Source organism: Camelina sativa, chromosome 16 (genome assembly GCF_000633955.1).
Source record: "Camelina sativa cultivar DH55 chromosome 16, Cs, whole genome shotgun sequence".
In the NCBI taxonomy this organism is placed as follows: domain Eukaryota; kingdom Viridiplantae; phylum Streptophyta; class Magnoliopsida; order Brassicales; family Brassicaceae; genus Camelina; species Camelina sativa.
Genome location: NC_025700.1, coordinates 17,623,080 through 17,647,609, shown reverse-complemented (window position 1 = coordinate 17,647,609; position 24,530 = coordinate 17,623,080). Strand labels below are relative to the sequence as shown.

Sequence of the window (24,530 nt, the reverse complement as noted above, 5' to 3'; positions counted from 1 at the left end):
TTCCTCCTTTTTTGTTTTGCACTTGCTAGGAAGCTTCAGTTTTGTTATATAGCATAAAATTAATGTACTCAAACTGACATGAAATGAAAAACTAACATTTCTATAACTTAACGGCAATATATAGAAATGACAAACTAACATTAATCCCAGTGAGACCACAATAGTAGTACATGAGAGACAACATTCTTAGTTAGCATAATTAAATAAAGAATAACCACTATAGAAAAAAACAGCAATGAAGACTAACAATTAACAACAATCCCAATAAGACTTGAGAGAGTGATAACCAAGCACTAGTTTCTGATAATCAACGTAACTCTCTTATTCATCAACATGATCCATGAAGGTAAGGTTCGTTATACGCATTGACTCTGTCTATGTCTTACCTCATGAGCTCGTCGCTTGACATTATTTATGACCCCCATGCAGCTTGATTTGATATAAATCTGGAGCGGTAAAGAATGGCCTATAGAAAACATGGATCTTGTCTCCTTAAACATTTTTACCTTCAAGACCAATGAATACGGACCCTTTACAAACCATCCTCGTGAGAAAGATGAAGCCCTAATCGAAATCTTGCACACGCACGACACCGCTAAATGCCATTGCCTCAGCCTTTCTCATCTACAGGAGGATTGGGTACCTGTTGATTCCCTAAACTAATATCTGCACAATACGAAAAACAAAATGTTGAAATAGCAAATGATTTCAGCTTACAAGCAAAACAATGAGCACGTGCACACAACGGTCTCACGGATGGCATGGCATGCAAGAAAGCAAATCACCACCGCTAGCTTTTATCATCTCTAAGGTTTATGAGATCGTAATAATAACAGAAATGACAATCCGGAGTTGGTGTTTCTCCACAGTTGGCAATCTCTATAAGCTGAATTGGCTTGACAGGTTTCATCACATTCATTGGAGAATATATATAAGTACACAAACAAAAACAGAACAGCAACTAGTTTTATAGCTTTGAAGCTTCTAGGACAAGAGGGCAAAGAACTCTACCAGAGAGACCTCTTGGACAAATCAAAGCAAAGCACAATACTGATACAAGATCAGCATCATCATTACCGTAGAGAGTCACCGCGATAAGCCACTCTAAGTGACACTTGGAACTTCTCCGGTCCTGACCATTCTGAAAACAGAGAATCATACACAAACTATCATAACCAAAAACAACCCCAACATGAAACCGGAAAGAACAAGATATGTATGCTCTGGTTGACTGAGAATCAACACAAGAAATTATATAAGTATGACCCCAAAAAAAAAAAGACAATACAAAACTACCTTGCAATAGCACCACGTGCTTTGTCCCTAAGTTCCTTATCACATACTCCAAAAACATATTCTCTTTCTTTCTCGGACAAACATACATGTCTATTGGAACATATACATGTCCATTGGACCCTTACGTTTCTGTCCATTGGACCCTTGCTGCTGACCTCTTTGACTAGGCTGAACTTCAACTACAAAGCTACTTCACAGGCGGCTGGCCTAGTTAATCATCGTATAAATTAAGTAGCTCGTGGTGGCAACATTTTCTTGAAGCAATTTTATTCCGAAGAATTTCAGCTAACACTTCATCTTAACATTTTATTGGAGAAATTACACTTTTTCCTCTCTTCTTTTTACTACACTTCTTAAGATTATCAATCTGTTTTTAGAATATTTACGAAGAATGTTGCTATGATGATCGCGCGCACTCAGTGAAACTGCATAGATCGCTGCATCAATCTCGTTCTTTGTTATGAGTGGTTCGTGATTATTCTCTTCTATAGCAAAACTTAGATGAGAAAGTGATACCAAAACAATGGTTATAGAAAATGTCATGAAAATGTGTTTGTCGCTAGTGGCTTGTTGGTAGCATTTAAGCATAGGTCAGTGCTTGTGACTACTAGCTCGAGTGATCGAGCACACTTACCACAAACCCAAAACAAAAAGAAAATGTCATGAAAACGATTATACTCTCCATTTTTTACTACTTTGACTACTTAATTGGGTTTTTATGAGGATTTTTGTATATATAGCGTCGAATGTTCATTAATGTTATTTTTAGTATCATTGTACTAATTAATGAGAAAAAACATTTTTATTTATTTGTCTCTCATGAGACAATATATTATTAGTTATCAACATAATTTACATCTTTTGACGTTTTACATCGATCACATATGGTTCGTTTTAATGCATTTCAGTTTATGAAATTATGTAATAACTTGAATAAAAAAACAAAGCATAATCATGGTTAGAAAATTGGCTTCAATTCCTTCAATATTTGCATTCAAGGCTTCCTTAGTAAATTAACTATTTGTATTTGAATGAATACAAAAGTAAATAAATAACTAGATTAATTTACAATAAAACGTAACCATGCTGAGATTTGTTTACAGAGCATTTAGTTTCATACTTTCACTAATTAGAAACTAAAACTCTTATGGGAGATCGTAATTATGAAGAAGTCGCCCTCCACTACATTTCGAATTAGAAACATTCATTTAGGAATTAGTACATGAGTTGTATGATCAACTAGCAGAAGATGATAACATATATCTTTTGTTACTGACTATTCTAACTTAGTGAAGATTAGCAATACATTAATTACAATTAAAGAAATTCGCAAGGAGTAAAAAGTTATTTTTTTTTTCTATCTCGCTTTAAGTCGTAGTTGCCGCCAGCTCCTTTGGCATATGAAAGTGAAGTGACACATCCGTTTCCATCTATCTTACACGTTATAGTAGTTTGGTTCTTCGAATACAATTAACAAGTTCATTATTTTTTTAAAAAGTTTTCACTTAAAAAAAGTTTATTAGTAGTTTGGTTTCCACGTAGACGTATACAAACTTACTTGCCAATTCTTTTTTTTATTATTTTTTATTTTCATAAATGCATGATAAATTTTACACCCAAAAGTTGAATAACTCTGTTTTATGAATGGGCTTCGAAGCTTGAGAAACAGAGTATGGAAACTTCAATACTTAAAAGTCATATCTGAACTGTGAACGAACATTATTCTTTAGCACAAATAAACATTAACACGACAATAGAATTATTGTTTAGAAACATAGTTATAAAATATCTGAACTGAAAGAACATTATTATTTTAGCATAAGTAAAGGTCAACACGAGAATATGACCTATTACTAGAGGCACACCATTACTATTTATTTATTTAGCATACGTAAAAAAATTAACGACAATAGGACTTTGAGAGAGTGAACAACCAACGAGTCTTTGATCATAATTAGCGGACCAATTCTTGTTCTTCACATAAGGTAAAGGCTATCAACGTGATCCAAGAAGGTTCGAACACTTTCATCATTGCCAACCACTCCTTGAATCTCAAAGTTTCTGAAACTTTCTGTCTCTGTATTGTTATACAACACACAATAGTCAGGGCCGCCACGTTTGGTAGAGTTTTGTGCAAAAACAAGTTCGTTTTCTCCAATGGTACCTTGGAAATAAAATCCCTTCTCTCCAACAGCTTCTTCCCAGTGAAGAATATTTATGGGGGTTTTATCCCATTGTTGCGTACTCTCATCCAAAACAATTATATGAAAAACTTTAGTCCCATTCGGTTCATCATTCACAGCTTCATTGTCCAAGTTTGGTTCATCATTCACATCTTCTTTGTCAAAGTCAGAGTCATTCACTAAGGCAATTTTCTCTTCGTAAAACACAAATCTCCAACTTGTATAATCGGATTCATAGTCAGGATATCTAATGACGGCAAACTCTTCAGACCTCACATTGAAGCTCATGAGCACTAATTTGTCACTATTGGACTGAGCTTCATCGGGTTGAGGTCGATAAGCTCCATAGTACAAAACCACCAAGATTCCTTCACCAAGTTGTACTGAAACATGTTATGCGGACATGTGATCGATCTCCAAGATTCTTCTTGATCGGGCTCCACCGTTAAGACTAGATATTCTATAGCTCCACCTAATGGTTCATGGGACTTCAACTACGTGAGACATAACACCTTGAATACATTCGTAGCTTCATCGTATCCGAGAAAACTTGTTATGTTAGAATTTTCAGGCGCTTGGATCTCCGGTAAAATATGAAACATTCTCGTACCCGGATTGCAAATTGCAAGCTTAGTTTGTAACCTAAGACAGATCAAACCTCGGATGGGTTGAGAAACATCATATCTTGAATGTAGAGAAATACGCAACTGTTGTTGTCCAGAAGACAACAGTGGTTCCTCTTCTTGGTAAACAGAGTAAAACAACACCTCAGTGTAAGATGGTTCGGTTGTTAAGGTTTGCTCTTTATAAACAGTGTCAAACCACAACATCGTAGGTTCGGGTGGCTGTGATGTAGAACGTTGGACCATGAACATCACTCGAGGCCTTGTCATCGATCAGCTCAGGTAATCAACATTGAATTTTGTAGAGCGGATCATGGATGCCCATTTCTTCGAGACGAGGAGGAACTTCACCAAGGACTTCAAAGACAACCGTGACAGAAGATTCATTTAATGATCTTCAGTAAGTGACTCGAAATTTGATTTATCCATTCTTGTTTTTCTTTCTTTGTATTTGTAATGATATTTTCTGTTTTGAGATATGGAGAGACTAAACACACATATGTGGTATTTATAACAGAGTAGTCTCATAGTTTGTTACCAACGTTGTAACTTGTGAGTGCGGGTGATGATGACTTGTTGAGTCGTAAAAACGCATACATCTTTATTTTACATATTATGAAATTACATCTCCAAAAACAACTAAAGTAGAATGTTTAATTATTGGCCAATTAGCATAGAGATTACTAGATACCATGCATGAAAAGTGACAAATTTGCTTTCATTTTACACGTTTTAGTAGTAATTTGGTTCTAATTCCAATATAATACTCACACGTAAAAATATTGATAACATGTTAACATTTTTCTAAAGGTTTTCACTTTAATTCTGTTTTGTTTATTGAGAAGGATTATTAACAGAGAGATTTCGTGTAAGCCAAGCGTGACTTGCAAGGTTTTCTTTCATCGTACTAATCTAGTCGATCGTCAATGCACAAAAATAATTTCAGATATAGAATTTAACTTCTTAAAAGTTTTCACTTTTCACTTTTATTCTTTGTACACAATTGTTAAAAGAAAGGGTTTCACGTATACGCATAAGATACTTTACTTGACAATCCTTTTAAATTCCTTTATTTATTTTTAATCGGGTTACTAGTTGAGGATTGTTTGGGTTTATGTTAGGATTTAAAATTGAAATAAAAATGACGTAATGTTATTTATTCATAAGTATGATATTATATAGAGATGTTTTGTTATATAAAAAAAAACGAAAGGTATACTATTATTATTGGTAAAAGAATTTCACAGAGAGTTACAAAGCTCAGCCAAACAGTAAAGGAATAATAGACAAAAGCAGATGGTAAAAATTGATAGCAACAAAAAAGCAATGTCGTGATTAAAAATCCAAATCTTTAGCTATAATAATAGTATACCTTGTCTAAGAGAAACTCTTATGACCACCCGGTTTGTTATTGAGGCTGGTGTCGTGAGAGTCATGGTCCTGATAGTGCGACTTTAGATGGTTCGGTCTTAAAAAACGTTACTTTAGAGTAATAGACTAATAGGTCGGTGGTTGCTACTCTCTTGGCGTTTATAAGATAGAATTGGAAATCTTGTGTTTTTTCTTCTAGCAACGTTTTGTTCTACGAGTCAAATGTCACTTTCTGTAGTTGAAAAGAATACCACACTATTATACTAAAGAAGTTGATTATTTTTTTCCCTTTCTCTTTGCACTTTATCAGGAATTGCTTCAATTTTGTAATTATACGGCATAAAGTACACGGCAGTAAAAAAAGAAAACATACAATCGCATAAGATATAGTCGAGAGAGAACATTATTATTTAGCATAAAATAAAGATTAACGACAATATAAATAAAAATTAACAATCCCAATAAGACTACTAGTACTACATGAGTACATGAGAGACATCATTATTAATTACCGTAAAATAAAGATTGACCACAATAGAAAGAAAATTAGAAATGAAGACTAACAACAATCCCAATGAGACTTGAGAGAGTGAACAACCAACTCTTATTCTTCATATAAGCCAAGTACTATCAACATGATTCAAGAAGGTTCGAACATAATAGTATCCATCAACCATTCCTTCAATCTCAAATCTTCTGAGGTTTGTTGTGTCTGTATCATAATACACCACAAATATTTGTCCCTCTAACCAACAGTATGGTGTGAAAACAAGTTCTCTTGTTCCAATGGTACCATTGAAAAAAAACTTGTGATGTTCAACAGTTTCTAGCCATTGAGGAATCTTAACGATCTTTCTCCCCCAGTTTCCTGATATCTCGTTCCTAACCCACAATACAAAACATCCAATGCCATCATCGTCCCATATATCGACAATTCCACTTTTAAACACAGAGTCATCTACTAAGGCAATTTCCCCATTGTAATTCACCAATTTCCAACGATGATCATTAACTGTAGAGGTTTCGCCTCTGTCAGGTACTTCAATGACAGTGAAATCTTCAGAACTCACGTTGAAGCTCATTACCTGATATTTTTCACTATTGGGCTGAGCTACATAGTACAAGAAACCTCCTTTGAATAATCCTCGACTAACTTGTGAATGATCATGCTTACATGTGATACGGCTCCAAGAAGAGTCTTCAACCGATCCCTCCGTCACCGTGTATACATGAAACTCCTTAGTTCGCCTACCTTCTCCAAACTGTGTTATACATAACACCTTGAATACATCCGTAGTTTCATCGTATCCGAAAAAACATCTTATGGATGCTCCGTTAGGCCTTTGGATCTGAGGTAAACGCCGAAACTTTTTCGCTCCCGGGTTGCAAATGACAACATTAGTACCACCTCGAAGACAGATCAAACCTTGGATGGGTTGAGAAACTTCATCAAGTGGTACTTCTGCTTCGTTGGTACGTATCTGTTGTTGACCAGAGGACAACAATGGTTCCTCATCTTGATAAACCGAGTGAAACAAGGCTTCGGCTTTGTTTTGTTGGATTCTTATATCATGGGCGACGAACAACACTCGAGGCCTTGTCATGGATCGATGCAAGTAAAGATCTCTGAATGCTTTTGTGCGGATTAAAGATGCATATTTCTTCGAGACGCATATGCATGTCACCAATGATTTCAGAGGCAACCGTGACATGATCTTCATTTGTACATCTTGAGGAAGTGCTTCGAAGTTTAAATTCTCCATTTCTTTTATGTTCTTCTCTAATGTATGTATTATGTGTTCTAGGAAAAAAAACACAGATGTGATATTTAAAGAAATCGTAGACTTTGTTACCAACGTTATGACTTTAGAATTTAATGTAACTTGTTGAGTATTGTAACGCACATAAATCTTTAACCTAACTTTATTAAATTGCATGCTTGAATCTTATAACGAAAGGAGAAATCATATGTTCCATACGTTGAAAACTTACTATAACTCACATTTAATTATTTGTAACTGCATTCATGATCTTTAACAAAAAAAGAACTTCATATGCATGAGAATAAAGATGCGGTTTCCAATTTAATTCTGTTAAATTCACATCTAAAAACAATAGAAGAAATTTCATGAATGCATGAGAGTTTTCACATGAATGCATGCATGAGAAGTTTCACACCCAAAAGTTGAATAACTCTGTTTTACAAAGAGGCTCACATAGCTTGAGGAACAGAGTATAGAAGAAACGTTATTAATTATATATCTGGAACTGTGAACAAACATTATTATTTAGCATAAATAAAGTTAACACGTCAATAGAAATGAAAAGGAACTAAACCAAAAAAAAAAAGATGAAAAGGAACAATCCCAATAAGACTAGTACTACTAGAGAGACAACATTATTTTCTAGCATAAGTAAAGATTAACGACAATAGCTAGGACTTGAGAGACAGAGCAACCAACGGGTTTGTGATAATCATTTGTGGACCAAATCGTTGTTCTTCACATAAGGAAAAGACTATCAACATGATCCACGAACGTTCGAACAATATCAAGTCGCCAACCACTCTTCCATTTCCAATATTAAACATTCTGATAATTTTTGTGACTGTATCGTAATACAACACAAAGAGATCACGGCCGTAACGGTTATTGTAATGTGTGAAGACAAGTTTTCCTGTTCCAATGGACCTCTGAAATGAAGTTCCATATCTCCAATGTTTTGTTCCCAACAATGAATCTTGATGCGCTCTCCCCGCCATTTCCGTGCGGTTTCATCCAAAACAAATATCTGAAAAACTTTAGTCCCATCCGGTTCATTCACAACTCCATTGCCAAAGTCAAAGTCATCCACTAAGGCAATGTTCCCATCATAAATCACAAAATTCCAATGGCTATGAGCAGATCCATCAGGAAATTCAATGACACTACTAAACTCTTCAGACCTAACATTGAAGCTCATGCATGACGACCAGAAATTTTCAATACTGAACCTGGCTCCATAGTACAAAACCCCTTCTTTCCATAGTCCTTCAATAGCTGGTGAATGATCATACTTACATGTGATCCGTCTCCAAGGTTCTTCAACCGATCCCACCGTCAAGACATGATATTCCTTGGTTTCTTGACCTGACATCATCAAGCTTGTCCTACATAACACCTTCAATACATTCGTAGCTTCATCGTATCCGAGAAAACTTGTTATCCAAGCATTTTCATGTGCTTGGATCTCCGGTAACTTCCGTAACTTTTTCGCACCCGGATTGAAAATTGCAAACTTAGTTCGAAACTGAAGACAGATCAAACCTCAGATGGGCTGAGAAATATGAGAAGCCATTGCTTCAAGAGGAATACGCAATTGTTGTTGACCAGACGACAACAATGGTTTCTCCTCTTGATAAACAGAGTGAAACAACACCTCAGTGTCAGGTGAAAAGAGTATAAGTCTTCCCTCTTGATAAACAGAGTGAAACCACGAAATCTCAAGTTCGGGTAGCTGTGATGTATATCGTTCGATCATGAACACCAGTCGAGGCCTTGTCATCGATCGGCTCAAGTAGATTTTTCGAAATTGTTCCCCAAGGATAATAGATGCCCATTTTTTCGAGACGATGAGGAACTTCACCAAGGATTTCAGAGGCAACCATGACAGAATCAGCATTTGTAAATCCTCAGGAAGTGATTCGAAATCGAAACTTGAACTGTCCATTCTTTTTTTGTTGTCTAATGATATTATGTTATGTGTTTTGAGATATAAAGACTTAAACACGCTATCTGACTTGACAACGTTGCAGTTATGAAGACGAAACAATTAATCACTTACTGTTTACTTGTTCGTATGCAGAGGCAATATGGAGATGTATTAATAGTACAATTGGCGGACAACTGCAATTTTCAAACGATATGGATGCCAACATACGGATGCTGCTTAACTATCAAAAACAAACACACCTCCCAACCACTACAAGACTTCTTCCTTTTTGGATGCTATGTAGGATATGGAAATCGAGAAATGATTTCATTTTTCGGAAAATAGACTGGCAACCACATATTGTTGCTGATAAAGGGTTCCAAGATGTCAGTGAATGGACTGACGCTGTGACTGCACAAACACAACCTACAACACAAGATAATTAATGGGACAACTATAACTACTGAAAATCGACAATGGTCTCTACCATCTGAAGGATGGCTTAAATGCAATTTTGATAGTGGATTCATTCAAGGAAGAGCTTTCACAACTACCGGATGGATAATACGAGACTCGTGTGGTAATGTCATCTTATCAGGAAGTGTTAAACTTAAACAGTCCCATACTACCTTACAAGCAGAAGCTTTAGGTTCCTGAATGCACTGCAAGAGTTTTATTACCGAGGGTATCATCATGTTTGGTTCGAAGGAGATAATTTAGAGCTTGTAACACTGATCACTAAACAAGGAGATCATCTACAGCTGGGTCCACTTCTATGTGATATCCAATTTTGGATGTCAAAACTTCTCCTGTGTTCTCTGGAGCAAGTACCACGAGACATGAATAAAGCAGCAAACAAGCTTTCTTCTTATGCAAACACTATGTCAAGTACTTATCAAACATTTGATACTTTGCCTGAATGGCTACTACAATGTTTGTAATACACTAATCTTAATAAAGCAAGATGTTAAAAAAAAAAAAGACTTAAACACGCTGCAGATGTGATATTTATAAGAGAATCTCATAATTTGTTACTGAAAAAGTTGTGACTTGTGTGGGTGGTCACTTGTTGGGTCGTATAACGCGTATAACATCTTTACTTTATATTTCATTCTTAATTTACATCTAAACCCAAAAAAGGAGAAATGTTTATTACACACGCTAAAAGCTTACTAAAATTAGCATAGAGTTGATTGGATTGTTACATATTATCTTTCATAGTTTCATCGTACACGTTTTTAATAGTTTAATTATTCTAATACAACTGAATCATACGTCAAAATATCTCAGAGTTTGTTACTGAAACGTTGTGACATGTGACTGGGTGGTCACTTGTTGGGTCGTATAACATCTACTTTATATTTCATCCTTAATTTACATTTAAACCCAAAAGGAGAAATGTTTAATTAACACGCTAAAAGCTTACTAAAATTAGCATCGAGTTTATTGGATAACAGAATGTGAAATCTTCTCTTTTTCATCGTCACGTTTTTGACAGTTTAATTATTCGAATACAATTGAATCACACGTCAAAATATCGATAACACCTTCACCTCTTTATCAAAAAAAAAAAAAAAAAAAATTCAGCGCACAATTTCAAAATAAAAAAAGATGTCACACGTCAATACTTACTAATTTATATGACTAAGTAACAGAGATATTTTGGTGGCAAATAACGTGACTTCGAAGGTTTTCTTTCATGGTACACATCTAGTCGTCAATGCACAAAATCAATTCAATTCAAATATACATTAGTAACACGTTTTCAGTTATAAAAAGTTTTCAGTTTTCACTCTAATATTTTGTAACCAATTCTTTCAAATTTCTTAATTTATTTTTTTGTCCGGTTACTTGTTGAGGATTGTTTGGCTTATGTTAGGATTTAAAAATGATGTAATGTTACTATTATAAAGTATATTATTCAGACTCAAGAGTGTTATTTATTGTTTATAGTAACGTCACATAATTACAAAGTTCAGCCAAACAGTAAAAGAACAATACACAGTCTTTAGTGCAACTGTGCAAGCAAATTTGGATATGGTCCTCCTATGTTAAATGATAAGTTTTACAACTCTTTGGTTGAGTGAAGCTAACCCAAAATGCTGGATAAGCTCTGTTTCATCAAAAGGCTCCCACGGCCTAAGAAACAGAGTGTAGAAACGTTATTAATTAACTTATACATCTGAAACATTATTATTTTGCATACATTAAGTATAAAGATGAACATTATTGTTTAGCATAGATAAAGATTAAGGACAATAGAAATGAAAACTAACAATCCCAATAAGACTAGTACTACTTGGGGAGACAACATTATCGTTTAGCATAAAGATTAACCACAATATAACGTAACTACTCGAGACACTGAACCAGCCAACCAACCAGTTCATGTTACCAAATGGACCAACTCTTATTCTTCACAAAAGCAGAGGACTATCTATATGATCCAAGAAGGTTCGAATAGAATGAAATTGATTTCCAACAACCCCTTTAATCTCATACTTCATAACATCTCTCGTGGCTGAATCGAAATACAACACAAAGAGTGATCCCTAACGCGCGCAGGCTGGCATGAAAACAAGTTTTTTTGTTCCAACGGTACCTATAAAATAAAACACCATGTCTTCAACAGTTTGCTTCCACTGAGGAATCATAAACGAGACCATATCCCATTTTCCTGAAACTTCATTTCTAACCATCATTTGAATCGATCCATTGGCAGGGGCGTCCATCACCAAAGCAATTCCACCTTTGACATTCACCAGTTTCTTCATTCGAGTGTCGACTCCCTCAGGTAATTCAATGACAGTAAACACTTCAGAACTCAAGTTGAAGCTCATTAGCAGAGATTCGTCGGTATGGGACCGAGCTTTGTAGTACAAAACTCCATCTTTATATAGCCCTTCCGTAACTGGAGAATGATCATGATCACATATGATCCTTCTCCAAGATTGTTCACTCGATCCTATCGTCAAAATCTGATGTACCTTAGCTCCTTGTGATTTATCAAACGCTAAAACCTTGAACACATTTGTAACTTCATCGTATCCGAAATTTTTTTTTATGGCCGCTTGTTTACGTGCTTCGATCTCTGGTAAATAAGTCAGAGACTTTCCCGTACCCGGATTGTAAATGACAACCTTACTTTTCTCGCGAAGACAGATCAACCCTCGGACGGGTTGAGCAATCCTACCATATCCTAGTTCAGGAGAGATACACATCTCTTGCTGATCACCACCAGAAGACATCAACAATGACTCCTCCTCTTGAGAAACAGAACATCAGCTACGGTTGGGCTGAACTTAAGTTGATGGACTATGAACATCACTCGAGGCCTTTTCATCGACTGGCTCAAGTAAAGCTGTCTGAATTCTTTCGTAGGGATTAAAGATGACCACTTCTTTGAGACGCTGAATATCATTAAAAATTTGAGAGGCAACCGTGACACAATTAAGATACTAAAATTGTTTAGTAATCAGCATATTAGTGGATACCAAGCATAAAATTTACAGACTTTCTTTCATCCTTCACAATTAAGTCACACGTCAAAATATAAGATAATACTTTAATTTTAATTATTTTTAATTGCATGAATAAAACTTATTTTTATGAATAAATAAGCATGACTTGAGTTGAAAGGTTTTGTTTTAATCTTACACGTTTTCAGTTTTCACTATAATTCTTCGCACACAATTAAGTACAGTATACTACTATTCATAGTAGTTTTTATTATTGGTTAAAGTATTAGCAGAGTCACACATTTCAATTTTAACAGAACGCTAAACAAAAGCAGAGGATGATATGATTTGATTAGCAACGATAGAAAGCGATGCAGTCAACAGCAGAATTCAAATGGACACATGTCTGTTTAGTTTTCGCTTCTTCGAACACCAATATTTTGTTTCATTTCGACCGCCATGAGATTACCCTTTTGCAAATCCGAATCTTTAGTCACACGTTGTTGTTTATTACTGACTATTACCTTTACCATTTTAGCTTCTTCAAAACCGTGTTTGTTAGAAACTCTTGTGACTGCCCTGTTTGTCATCGAGGCTGAGGTCGCGGGTCGGGATCTTAATGGTGCTACTTTAGATGGCTCTCTCTGAAAATATTTAGAGAAAGCAAGTTTAAAGTATTAAGTTGATGGCTGCTACTTTCCTGGTCTTTGGAATATATAACTACAGTACTTGTGACAAGTATTGAAATCGAGGTTCTAAACTACAAGTAGAGTAGTCGATGGACACTTGAGAGATTCCTTATTTTTGTTCAGACAAAGCTTACAATTGTATAAACATACCTTGTTATGAGACCCCGGTCTAGTACTGGTGTTGTAGAATGAAGGCATTGGTGTTGCCTTGAAGTTGAGGCTTTTCCTGAATTGTTTCATCTCAGCTTCCGCCTTTTGCTGCATCCAAAATGTTGATCCAATCAAGTTAGCTATTTTTGAATTGTAAAAGACATGACATGTGTACATTTTCAAAGAGACATAGATATGATAATACCTGTGTTTTGGCCTGAACTTGGTTTGTTTCTGTTTTCTTAGCATGTATTTTCTCCTCGAGTTTCATATAGAACTATATTGAGATATAAAAATTTCATCAGATCCTTAAAAACAACAAAGGAGAGTAAACTACAATTATTGTGAAGAGAAAGAAGACCTCTTTTCTCTTCTCAGCTCGTTCGCTACATTTGAAACGGAAACTAGTAGAACCTGTACTCATCTGCAGCTTTGAAGAATTGGTACTGGTCTTTAACCTGCAAGTGAAACCATTAGATTGTTGAAAGTGATGACCTCAAAAAACTATAGTGGTCTTATTATTTGAACCTGTTTGTAGCAATATCATGAGTTCGAGTCTTGGTTTTCTTCGATGTTTTAGGCTGAGACTCAATGGTTTTCCTCGGTCTTGATTCCTTTTGGCTATCACAAAAAGAATACTTAGGTCTTAACTCTTAAGCAAAGAGAAAGATGAAACAGAGTTGTAAAAGTTATCTATGGAAATAAAAGTAGAGTACCTCTTGGCATCTACATTGGTTTTAGAATTATAACTTAAAGAAGAACCCTTTGTCATCATGTAAGTAGCTTTTGGCGTAATATCATGTATTTTTGTAGAAGCTTTAGCCACACGCACATCATGAGGACTAATAGGTTTCACGCTCTCCCGCGACTTCAATCTAGATGCAGAGGAGGATGACGAGGAGGAGGAGGGTGTTTCCGTAGCATGAGATGGCTATGAATGACCAAGAAACACATAAAAGTTTAGATTTCTGAATTTGTACTCACAATGCAAAAACCAACAAGGCTTACTCTCACCTTTTTTGGAACATGTTCATCGAGTCTTGATCCCATCTCTTCAACTGAAGCAGAATCTTGAATCTCAATCTCCTTTGGTATCTCATGAGTTCCAAGATCCTCACACTCAACCAGAACAGCAAGAGTCCTGTTGTCACCACCGCCTTCTTCTTCATCAAGCTCAACCACTTCATCCGAATTCACCAAAATCTCATCATAGCTCACACAATGTACACTTTCCTCATCATACTCCTCACATTGACTCTTTCCTTGACCACATTTCTCTTGTCCATGGCTGTAGTTACAAACACTGTTTGACTGACTTGTGTTCTCCGAGAAACTCCCATCAGATCGATAATCCTCGAAACTTTCAGTAGCGTAGACAGCTTCATCATACGGTTCACCACCTGTTTGACGAACTCCCCAAGTTTGAGATTCAAGAGAAGCCGGAAATCTGATTCCTTTCTTCTTGAAATGAGCCTCAAAATGTGCTTTCATCTCAGTAACAGAGCCAGGTTTAGAGCACTTGTCAACTTCTTCAAGATACCTATTGTGTGAAAAAGATGACCTCTTCTCCCATGCTAAACCTTCTTTCTCGAATCTTCCAAACGATATTGACCCAGAGTGGATAGAACTTCCCTGCAATTTAGATTCATATACCAATAAGAACAATCCTTAAACATACATACAATGCCGTGACCTTAGGTTCATTTGAGCTACGTACAATAAAAATAAAATATAATGAAAATCATAATATCCTTTTTTACCTAAAAAAACGATTACTAACTCACATAATCTAGTTTTCTAACCAAACCATTCAACCTCTCGTGTGACAATAAGAATTTCTCTAACAAAGAGCCCAAAGACTAAATACTTACTATATACATAAACCAAATTTTAGGAAAAATTAAAATGTGGTCCTCTTATTTTTCCCATTTTATTGTAGTCTAAAGCAATTGACTATTCTTCCAAGACATGAAGCACTCTACTCTGCTCTGCATACACGCTACTTATGCGGTTTATTTTTGATTCTTAAAAAGGAAGATACACAAGTAACTCAGATTCGGCAAGAACAAATTAGTAAACAGAACAAACAGAGTAGTAGAAGAAACAAGTAAAGGAGTAGTGGGGCATTACAGTAGAGAAGAAGTTACCTGAAAACTAAGGCTAAACGGTTCATGATGAATCTCGCCAGCCATAATTGATCTTTCAAGATTTGAGAGAAGTGTAAAGCTTCGAAAAAAATGAGAAATAATAGAGAAAAGAGAAGAGAAGAGAATCTATAGATTGATGAGGAGAGTGGGAGACGAAAGGGTCTGAAAGTATCATGTCATGTGCTTTTTTTCTTGTCTTCTTCTTGTCAGAGGGGATGCTCACGTTCTCCGTTATCAAAATCCCGTTTATTTAGGGTTATCAACGGTCCAGATTCATCCGATTTATAAAGTTTAGACGGCGGTTTACTGTTTTGACGGCAGATGTGGATCGTAAAAAACTCGAACGTGGCAGGGTTACGCCACGTCATTAAATTCTTAATGGACTCAGGCCCACTCAGACACTTTTCTCGAGCCCATAAAAAGAAAGGGTCTTAGGAGGAGGAGTTACCCTAAGAACATGGGTCTTAGTGGGATTGGCCGACGTACACACTGTAGTGGGAATGCAAGAGTTATTCTATAGCCAAGTTCCCACTGAGGTGAGAAGCATCGGTCTTGCGCTTAACTTAAGTACGTTGGGGGTGGGAAGCTTATTGAGCAGCTTACTCATCTCTCTGGTCGACTTAGCCATTAGAGGAGACGCTGGAGACAGCTGGTTCAACAGTAATATGAACAGAGCCCATCTCGATTAAAAATCTTGTTTTTTAAATGTATACACCAAGGTTAATTTACATTTTCCTGGCTAAGATTTTATTTTGGTTATAGTCTTCTTATATACCATGGAACATATTTCATTGAAATGACAAATTAGTTTTACTTTAGGAAATTAAGGATGATTGTATACTAGTAATTAATATGTAAAGGAGAGAAATCTGTTGGTAATTTAGTGGTCACATAGACCATGAATCTTCTTTTCTGGTCACATTGAATTATAATTTCTATGACAAGGTTTTGGTTTGGGGATCTTCTAGTTGAACAATGTTGGGTTATATGTATTGTTGTGGATGTTATCTTTGCAAATAAGAAAGCTTGTACAGCACCCTGAAGGATTCGTATTATTCAACAAATGAATTTTAGTCTGTATATATAGACCTTGATCTAACAAGTTGAAACCGAAACTTAAACTGCTACAATGCGAAACAAACTCAAACTTGCAACTAGTCTACTCCTACAAACAAGGAAGACTTATTCAAATGATAAAACGACAAAACAAAACGGAGTAGTTGCCTGGTTCTGCAAGGCTTTATTCTTCAGTGGATGGGCAATGTTTGAGCCGATGAAGGCGGAAAAAGAAGAAGGAAGAAGACGAGTAGTGAGCAGGAGCTAAGGCGGAAACTGGAGAAGCTGAGCGAGAGGCTGAGCAAGCTCAACACATACTCGTCTTGGTTAAATATTTTGACGCTCATGTCTCACTTTTTGTTGTTTGTTGTTGTTGTTGTTGTTGTTGTTGTTGTTGTTGTTGTTGTTGTTGTTGTTGTTGTTGTTGTTGTTGTTGTTGTTGTTGTTGTTGTTGTTGTTGTTGTTGTTGTTGTTGTTGTTGTTGTTGTTGTTGTTGTTGTTGTTGTTGTTGTTGTTGTTGTTGTTGTTGTTGTTGTTGTTGTTGTTGTTGTTGTTGTTGTTGTTGTTGTTGTTGTTGTTGTTGTTGTTGTTGTTGTTGTTGTTGTTGTTGTTGTTGTTGTTGTCTTTGTTTCTAACGTACTCATCACTGTAGCATGGTTTGTGTGTTTATTGTTGAATTTTATATGTAATATATTTTGTAATTAGGTCATGCCTACTTTTGGGTTAGAGGGGTTCTTATCTTATGCCGACATGTATTAAAATTTCATATTAAAAATAGCGGGTCCATGGTACATTAATTCAACACACGTTGGTACAACCATTTATGGATGAATTATTGTAGAAGTGCTCTAAATCAATACTAATAGTCTAGTGTTTATAAAGATGATAAACTCATGATAAGGATGATAACGTAAATAGACAACCTAATAAAAATAGTGACACGCACTAGACACGCTCAAATATTGAATAATGTTGTAAATAGGTTTCCTCTTTCCTGGATAGATGCTATATGCACGCCGAGCATTTCGTTTAAACCTCTGAAGCATGAAAAATCTTTTGTGGAGAAGCAGACTTCATCATGTGGAGAGCTTCGATGATGAGATCGCATAGGTGATGAGGGTCTGGAATCACGTCTACATCAACTGCGATGTTGATTATAAGTTTGTCCACATAGCTTTGAATACAAATAACGAGTCCCTTGTTTTAAAAAAGAAAAACACCGGAGTTAAGTTTCATCAACTACTGATCCCGACTACTGTATGGAAAGTGGAGGAACTCGTAACTTTGTTACACAAAAAGTATTATTTATTTTAAATTGTTTTACAAAAATTAAGAAAACTCTTACACTAACTTTGTTACACAAAAGGTATTATTTTAAAATATTGTTTTACAAAAATTAAAAAATAGATATAAATATTTTTATTATTTATTATTACTAAGAAATTTCAAAAATGCTTCGCTTTTTATATTATTTTTCAAAAATATCTTTAAAAAAAACCTTCTATAAAAGATTTCAAAAACTTGAAATATATTCAAATAAATGTGTAACCTTATAAAAACATATAGAAACTATACTTGTAAATTTTTTTTATAAATTTATAAACTTTATTGAAAATTCAAGTGTTCGAAAGATAATTTGTGTGCAGCGAAAGGAATATATAATACTTCATCTATATTCCTAATTAATCTATTTTGTAGACTTTTCACACATACTAAGAAAACATATTAAAACTTGATTATAAATGTTTTGTTTTTGTAATTTACAGTTTTTTAGAACTCAAAACCAATAATAATGAATTGTTTTTATTGAAGTCTATAATTTATTAATAATAACTAATCAATATTGCATAGAAAACTTAAAAATTTATTTTTTAACAAAAATAAAATAATTTCTAAAAACTAGATTAATTTATATAATAATAACAAACCGAATAAATGCGAGAAACAATTGTGTTTTTTCAATCGTACATTTTGGATATATTCTGAAAAATCGTGATGGATCATTAAAACGGTTATTTATGAAAAGTTACAACTGTTCACTGTAAAGTTGTGTTGATTGGAACATTCATATCTTTTGAAATCTATATATATTTGTCTGTTTGAACTGTTTTCATTTTTTCGCCATGACACAAAATCAACTAAAATTTCAATCTCAACTATTTATTAAATTTTCTAAATTATTTTAAAGGATTCATTCTTTTAAAAATCAAGAAATTCCTCTAATTATTGATTTAACAAAAGCTTTTTGGAATGATGAATCTATCTCGAATAAATGCCACCAAAAGTTGTGTTTTTTTTACTTTTTGGATAATTTTCCAAAAAAATCTATAGAAAATTGAAATTGTATGTTTTACACAAAGTTGCGATTGTTCATTGCAATGGTCTTTTTGTAAAGTTGCAACTGTTCATTGTAGAGTTGTGTCTATTCGAATATGCGTATCTTTTGAAATCTCTATATTTGTCTTTTTGAACGAGTTTTTTTTGCCATGACACAAAATAATATAAAATTTCAATCTCAGCGGTTTTTACAGCTCTCTAAATTATTCTCTAGCATTCTTTCTTTTAAAAATAAGAAATTCCTCCACTTATTGATTTAACAAAAGATTTTTGGAATGATGAATCTAATTTATAACTTTAGTTAGTTTTATATATATATATATAAATAATGAAAGTACCTTTATATAATAGCAATCCGAATAAATGCCACCAAAAGTTGTGTTCTTTCAATCGTACTTTTTGGATATTTTTTTTCAAAAAAATCTGTAGAACATTAAAATTGTGTGTTTTACACAAAGTTGCGATTCTTCATTGTAACGGTTTTTTTTCTAAAGTTGTAACTATTCATTGTAGAGTTGTGTCTATTCGAATATTCGTAACTTTGAAATCAATATATATTTGTCTATTTGAAATGTTTTCATTTTTTTTGCCATGACACCAAATAATATAAAATTTCAAATCCCATGGGGTTTTACAGCTCTTTAAATTATTCTCTAGCATTCATTTTTTTAAAAGTAAAGAGATTCCTCCAATTCTTGATTTAACAAAATATTTTTGGAATGATGAATTTAATTTACAATTTTTAATTAATTTTATACCTAGAATCTTTTTCCAAGAGTTAGATGGATTATATAATAAGCTTTTGGATTTGACTTTTGAATATGGTAATAAAGATGTCTTCTATTTAAAAGCAGTTTATATGAGTTTGTAGGTATAATCAAGTGCAGACACAACAGTTGCGATTTTTCGTAGTACCTTTTCATAAAAAAATGTTTTTTTTTTGTTTTTTTTGTAATTCAAACTGTTGTATCTGTTCATTGTAGAGTTGTGTCTTTTCACTATATTTTATTTATATTTTTCATCACAACTTTTCGTTCTAATAGGTGTGTCTATTTAAATATTCGTGCTTTTTGAACTCTCTTTATATTTGTCTCTTCATCACTAATTAACAAGTTCACTGAAACAAATTTTCCATTTTATGTTGAGTCTAGATAATTGAATATATTCTATAATCTAACTAAAATTTTAGAAATTATTATAGCAGTAGAGAAATTTTATACAACTTAATATTGAATTTAAAGTTGTGTTTATTTATCTTAACTTTCCGTTTTAAAAAATATTTTAATATTTAAAAATAATAATAACAATCTGAATAAATGAGAACAACAATTGCGACTTTTCGTAATACTTTTTTTTGTAAAAAAATTGGTTTTATTTGTTCTTTTTAAAAAGCTCAAATAGTTGTATTTGTTCATTGTAGAGTTGTGTCTTTTCACTATATTTTATTCATATTTTTTCATCACAACTTTTTATTCTAATAGGTATTTCTATTTAAATAGTCATATCTTTTGAACTCTCTATATATTTGTGTCTTCATCAATAACTAACAAATCATTGTTCGTTGAAACAAATTTTTCATTTTATTTTAAATCTTATTTTGAATATTATTTTTATTTTTATTGTTTTATATCTAATATTCAATGTTATTCTATTATATAACTAAAATTTTAGAAATGATTATAGTAATATAGAAATTTAATAAAACTTAATATAGAATTTACAGTTGCGTCTATTTATCGTAACTTCTTGTTAAGAACTATTTAAATATCTAAAATTTATTTTATTTTGTTCTTAAGAGTTGTGTATTTTAATTTACCGTTGATACTTTTTCACTCATTATTAAATATATTTTTAATTATAGTTATTTAATAGAAGATTACATTACTCATTATAACAATTAGTTCAATATTTTCAGTAAGGATCACTTTGTCATAATGATTTTTTAAATTGTAACTATTTACCATAATTCGTCATAAAAATATCTTATATTTATAATACTTTAAACAATCTGTTTTGCAAAGTTGCGTCTATTCTACATAATATTTTTTGTTATAAGTTTTCATTTTGATGATTGTGTTTTTATTAACAGTTTATGTATTTAAATTATTCTATTACATTCAAATAATTTCATAATGTATAATTTTAAATTTTAAATTTTAAATTTTTTTTCTAAAATACTTCCCCGCGACATCGCGGAGGGGGGGAGGGGTCTGAGTCCTAGTATTAATAAAGAACATAGTGTTAAATCATTTTTGTCTTTGATATGAAATATTCTAACACGCTCTTTAAGATGATTCTCGAACAAAATTCCCCATTCCCTTTGAATAAAGGTTATCAAATCCATTTATAATATGGATAATCTAGCATTTGTAGCCTAAATGTTGCGCAAGAGATTAAAGTAATGTGATTTTTGATAATGGTTTCAAGAATGTGTGTGTAAGAGGGTACCTGTGGAATACCAATGGTGTTTGCTGCTATGTAAGATATATGATGGCCAAAAAAGCTAATTTCTTCGGATGGACCAACCACATTAGAGAATGTCATTGTTGTGGTTCCAAATAATTTCCTTACTAAAGTTCTGAGTCCCTGTTTTCCACCCCCACACATCCATATATACATGTTGATCAGATGCACAAATACCGTTATTATATTTGGAACTGCATGTTAATGTAATTTTTGGTTTAACATCATACCTTAAATCCAAAAAGCTTCAATGTTAATTTGAGCAACCCATTAGAAAATAGAGGTTCGAGGGAATGTTTCTTACGATCCATAATAGTTTTGGATTGTCGAACATATTCAAATACATCATCGTATGATTTCGTCTCCAAAGGAATTAGAACATACCCTATTGAGTTCCCCCATCTACACTTTGAACCTTTTGCCATCATATTTGCCAAATCCTGCATATATGTATAAACTTAATTATGTTTTAGATTCTTACTATTTTAGACAAGACAACAACAAAAAAAGAAGAAGCAAAGATCGTTTGGCGTGTGTTATTCAGCACCTCAATGTTTTTATTTGGCCTTAGATTGAAAAATACAACACCACGAATTTTTCTTGACTTTGAAGATGTTTCATGACCTGTTTACAAATTCGAGGAAAAAATGTAAGAATGTGTTACAAACATTATTTTATGATAAGAGTAAATGATTTACCAAATCTTTGATTCAAATATTGAGAAAGACCAGCTTGTACCATCCCAAGAACAACATCATTTACAGTCTATCAGAAAAGAGAAAAAGGATGACAAACAATAGAAGAGAAAAAGACATTAAAAAATTCATCTTTCAAGAGAAAAGGAAATTAAATAAACAAACGTACCATATTCATGGCGTTCTTCACCGTTTTGACATCATCCAAACTAATGATTTGATGAATAAACTTATTAGTGCTAAGTGTAGCCCCTGGCGTAGCTATTATATGAGCCGAGGTGTCCCTCACACCAAAAATAAAAACCATGGACTTGATAACTTCAACACAAGTGTGGAACATAACTCTTACTATGAACCATAACCAAGCAAACAAAGAAAAGCAAACGTTCTTCACTTTCCTTTTCTTCGGAGCCACAAAAGTAGGCAATGCTTCCGGATCACATGTCTTCCGAGTACAAGCGAGTAAAAGAGACATAAGAGACATACCATCGCCCAAAGAATGATGGAACCTACCAACAATCACATATTTGGCATGTGATGTTTTAAGTTTCAATAAATGAAACTCCCATAAAGGTCTGGACATATCCATGGGAGAAAAAGCCATCCTTGATGTATAGTCCTCTAGAAATTCATCAGGATTCTTATTGATGAGATCAATATCGGGAACAATTACATGTTCTTCTACTTTTACTTTCGTAGGAGTCCATTTAGCTTTTCTTTTCTGCTCACCATGACCAGTCACCTACATATATCAGATGATGTTATGAATCTTACATGCATGAGCCGTGCGGCTCGTGCCTAGGCATTTAAAAGCTGATATATATATATATATATATATATATATATATATAATTTTATGAAATTGTAGTTACAAAGAAATAATAAGTTGATAAATCTTGTCTATAAATTTAAAATTTCAAGTCCATGAGAGTCATTCAAATATTAGTGATAATGATCATATAAATATTGAAATCTTTACAATTATAGAATATAAATTTATCAATTGAACATGTGATCGTCATTTTAGAATATATATAAAAGGATGAAATCTTAAGTCATCAACTATTTTAAAATATTTCCTCTTAATGTCTTAGTAAAATATTGCACCTCACAACTTAACCACCCGTAGACGTTATATGAGATAAGAAACTCAGGTTTATAGGTTCTGTGGATTATTTTAGGTTTCGGTATGGATCCCCTCCGTCTTAAAAGAGAGAAGAAACTTAAATTTAGATATATGAGTAAACGAAATGATTATGATATCAAGCAACCCCAAATCATCCTAATGTTTTTGAATATTCCTTCCGTTTCAATATATAAGATGTATTAACTAAACTACACATATTTGAAAATAACTACTTTTAAAAAATTTAACCAATCATAAACAAGACTGCATAATATAAAATATGAAATTAATCTAAAAATTGTATAGAAACTTGAAAATATCTTATATTATAAAACAAAAATACTTCTCTAAACATCCTATATTATGAAAAGTAGGGAGTATAACATTTCTTTCATATTCAACTTTGTAAATTGTAATATAGAATGATAATATGGGAGTGGACCTTGAATGATTTAATTAGCAAAAAGAAGGCCGTAGGCGATGATGCCTATTTCCCTAACGTGAATACATCTGAATGATAGGAACTCTAAAGTAATATACTTATGGATTAATACACTCATTTTATATTGATTTTGAGTAGGAAGTCATGAAACTTAACATATAAGCAATAAAAATGTATGTATGTACGTGTAATTACCGACCAGTATGCTAGAGAAGCGTGGATGGTTGATCAGGGTTTTCTTTAGGCCTTCAACAATTGTTGATGGATTGCCTTCGGTTTTGAATCCAAAGGTTACAATGTTGAAGACATCGAGACCTGGCAAGCTAAACAATTGTGCAAATGGACTTACTGCCTCCTCTCCTTCCGTCACTTGCCTTTCTATTGCCATATCTCTTATTTTAGTTTCCGATTTTATGGTTATATTTATACACTACAAAGTACATATGCAAATGGTGTATTTATATACATATAGCTATTAAATGAGGTTGTTGAGAAGCTTTCGGTAAAAAAGTATAGTAAAATGGATAACGAAATAAAAATCTTATTTTTCTAACTAAGTTTTCAAATGTGGATATCGTTTCCTTTAATTATTTATTAAAAAATTAAAACTATATTTTTTTTTTTTAGTTTACATGCCTGTCACTTAAAATTCACTATATAAATGGAGTAAAACGTAGTAAAATGAATTTGATGTATAGCTTATTTTCTTTATATATAAAAGGTTGAACTGGAAATATTTACAAGATTATTTATAGGACTTGTATGCATTTTCTATCTCGTGCAAGTACATTTATGAGATATGTT

The 24,530-nt window shown here is 33.4% G+C and overlaps 6 protein-coding genes and 2 pseudogenes across 6 annotated transcripts; 1 reads left to right on the top strand and 7 right to left on the bottom strand.

The window, feature by feature from the left end:
• Nucleotides 3,056-3,770, bottom strand: LOC109129591 (putative F-box protein At1g70970). The gene has a single exon (XM_019238031.1). It carries the CDS (start codon nucleotides 3,765-3,767, stop codon nucleotides 3,273-3,275), a length of 495 nt encoding a protein of 164 aa, XP_019093576.1. The 5' UTR covers nucleotides 3,768-3,770; the 3' UTR covers nucleotides 3,056-3,272.
• On the bottom strand, nucleotides 3,056-4,531 carry LOC109129590 (annotated as a pseudogene).
• LOC104750942 (putative F-box protein At1g70960) lies at nucleotides 6,070-7,236 on the bottom strand. The gene has a single exon (XM_010472801.2). The coding sequence runs from the start codon at nucleotides 7,234-7,236 to the stop codon at nucleotides 6,085-6,087; it is 1,152 nt and encodes a 383-aa protein (XP_010471103.1). The 3' UTR covers nucleotides 6,070-6,084.
• On the bottom strand, nucleotides 7,975-9,181 carry LOC104753764 (annotated as a pseudogene).
• Nucleotides 11,716-12,411, bottom strand: LOC104753763 (putative F-box protein At1g70960). The gene has a single exon (XM_010475966.1). It carries the CDS (start codon nucleotides 12,409-12,411, stop codon nucleotides 11,716-11,718), a length of 696 nt encoding a protein of 231 aa, XP_010474268.1.
• On the bottom strand, nucleotides 12,784-15,792 carry LOC104750941 (protein WVD2-like 7). The gene is made up of 8 exons (XM_010472800.1): nucleotides 15,608-15,792; nucleotides 14,475-15,092; nucleotides 14,177-14,391; nucleotides 13,989-14,081; nucleotides 13,822-13,918; nucleotides 13,666-13,737; nucleotides 13,461-13,568; nucleotides 12,784-13,265 (listed from the first exon to the last, which is right to left on the bottom strand). Exons 1-8 carry the CDS (start codon nucleotides 15,650-15,652, stop codon nucleotides 13,032-13,034), a joined length of 1,482 nt encoding a protein of 493 aa, XP_010471102.1. The 5' UTR covers nucleotides 15,653-15,792; the 3' UTR covers nucleotides 12,784-13,031.
• Nucleotides 15,781-16,026, top strand: LOC109129523. The gene is given in 1 exon segment (XM_019237785.1): nucleotides 15,781-16,026. A coding segment is annotated over 1 exon segment (246 nt).
• Nucleotides 17,415-24,128, bottom strand: LOC104753762 (O-acyltransferase WSD1-like). The gene is made up of 7 exons (XM_010475965.2): nucleotides 23,926-24,128; nucleotides 22,328-22,900; nucleotides 22,162-22,228; nucleotides 22,011-22,087; nucleotides 21,694-21,903; nucleotides 21,449-21,586; nucleotides 17,415-17,860 (listed from the first exon to the last, which is right to left on the bottom strand). Exons 1-7 carry the CDS (start codon nucleotides 24,112-24,114, stop codon nucleotides 17,693-17,695), a joined length of 1,422 nt encoding a protein of 473 aa, XP_010474267.1. The 5' UTR covers nucleotides 24,115-24,128; the 3' UTR covers nucleotides 17,415-17,692.

What these genes read in the sequence shown, in the direction of transcription:
- LOC109129591 (XM_019238031.1), bottom strand. Translation starts at nt 3,767, where the DNA reads ATGAGCTTCAATGTGAGGTCTGAAGAGTTTGCCGTCATTAGATATCCT.
- LOC104750942 (XM_010472801.2), bottom strand. Translation starts at nt 7,236, where the DNA reads ATGGAGAATTTAAACTTCGAAGCACTTCCTCAAGATGTACAAATGAAG.
- LOC104753763 (XM_010475966.1), bottom strand. Translation starts at nt 12,411, where the DNA reads ATGTCTTCTGGTGGTGATCAGCAAGAGATGTGTATCTCTCCTGAACTA.
- LOC104750941 (XM_010472800.1), bottom strand. Translation starts at nt 15,652, where the DNA reads ATGGCTGGCGAGATTCATCATGAACCGTTTAGCCTTAGTTTTCAG. An exon ending in CGTTTAGCCTTAGTTTTCAG is followed by an intron (nt 15,093 to 15,607) that starts GTAACTTCTTCT and finishes TCTAAATTGCAG; the next exon opens with GGAAGTTCTATCCACTCTGG. An exon ending in AAGTTCAGGCCAAAACACAG is followed by an intron (nt 13,569 to 13,665) that starts GTATTATCATAT and finishes TTTTGGATGCAG; the next exon opens with CAAAAGGCGGAAGCTGAGAT.
- LOC104753762 (XM_010475965.2), bottom strand. Translation starts at nt 24,114, where the DNA reads ATGGCAATAGAAAGGCAAGTGACGGAAGGAGAGGAGGCAGTAAGTCCA. An exon ending in TGAAGAACGCCATGAATATG is followed by an intron (nt 22,229 to 22,327) that starts GTACGTTTGTTT and finishes CTTTTCTGATAG; the next exon opens with ACTGTAAATGATGTTGTTCT. An exon ending in ATATTTGAATCAAAGATTTG is followed by an intron (nt 22,088 to 22,161) that starts GTAAATCATTTA and finishes ATTTGTAAACAG; the next exon opens with GTCATGAAACATCTTCAAAG.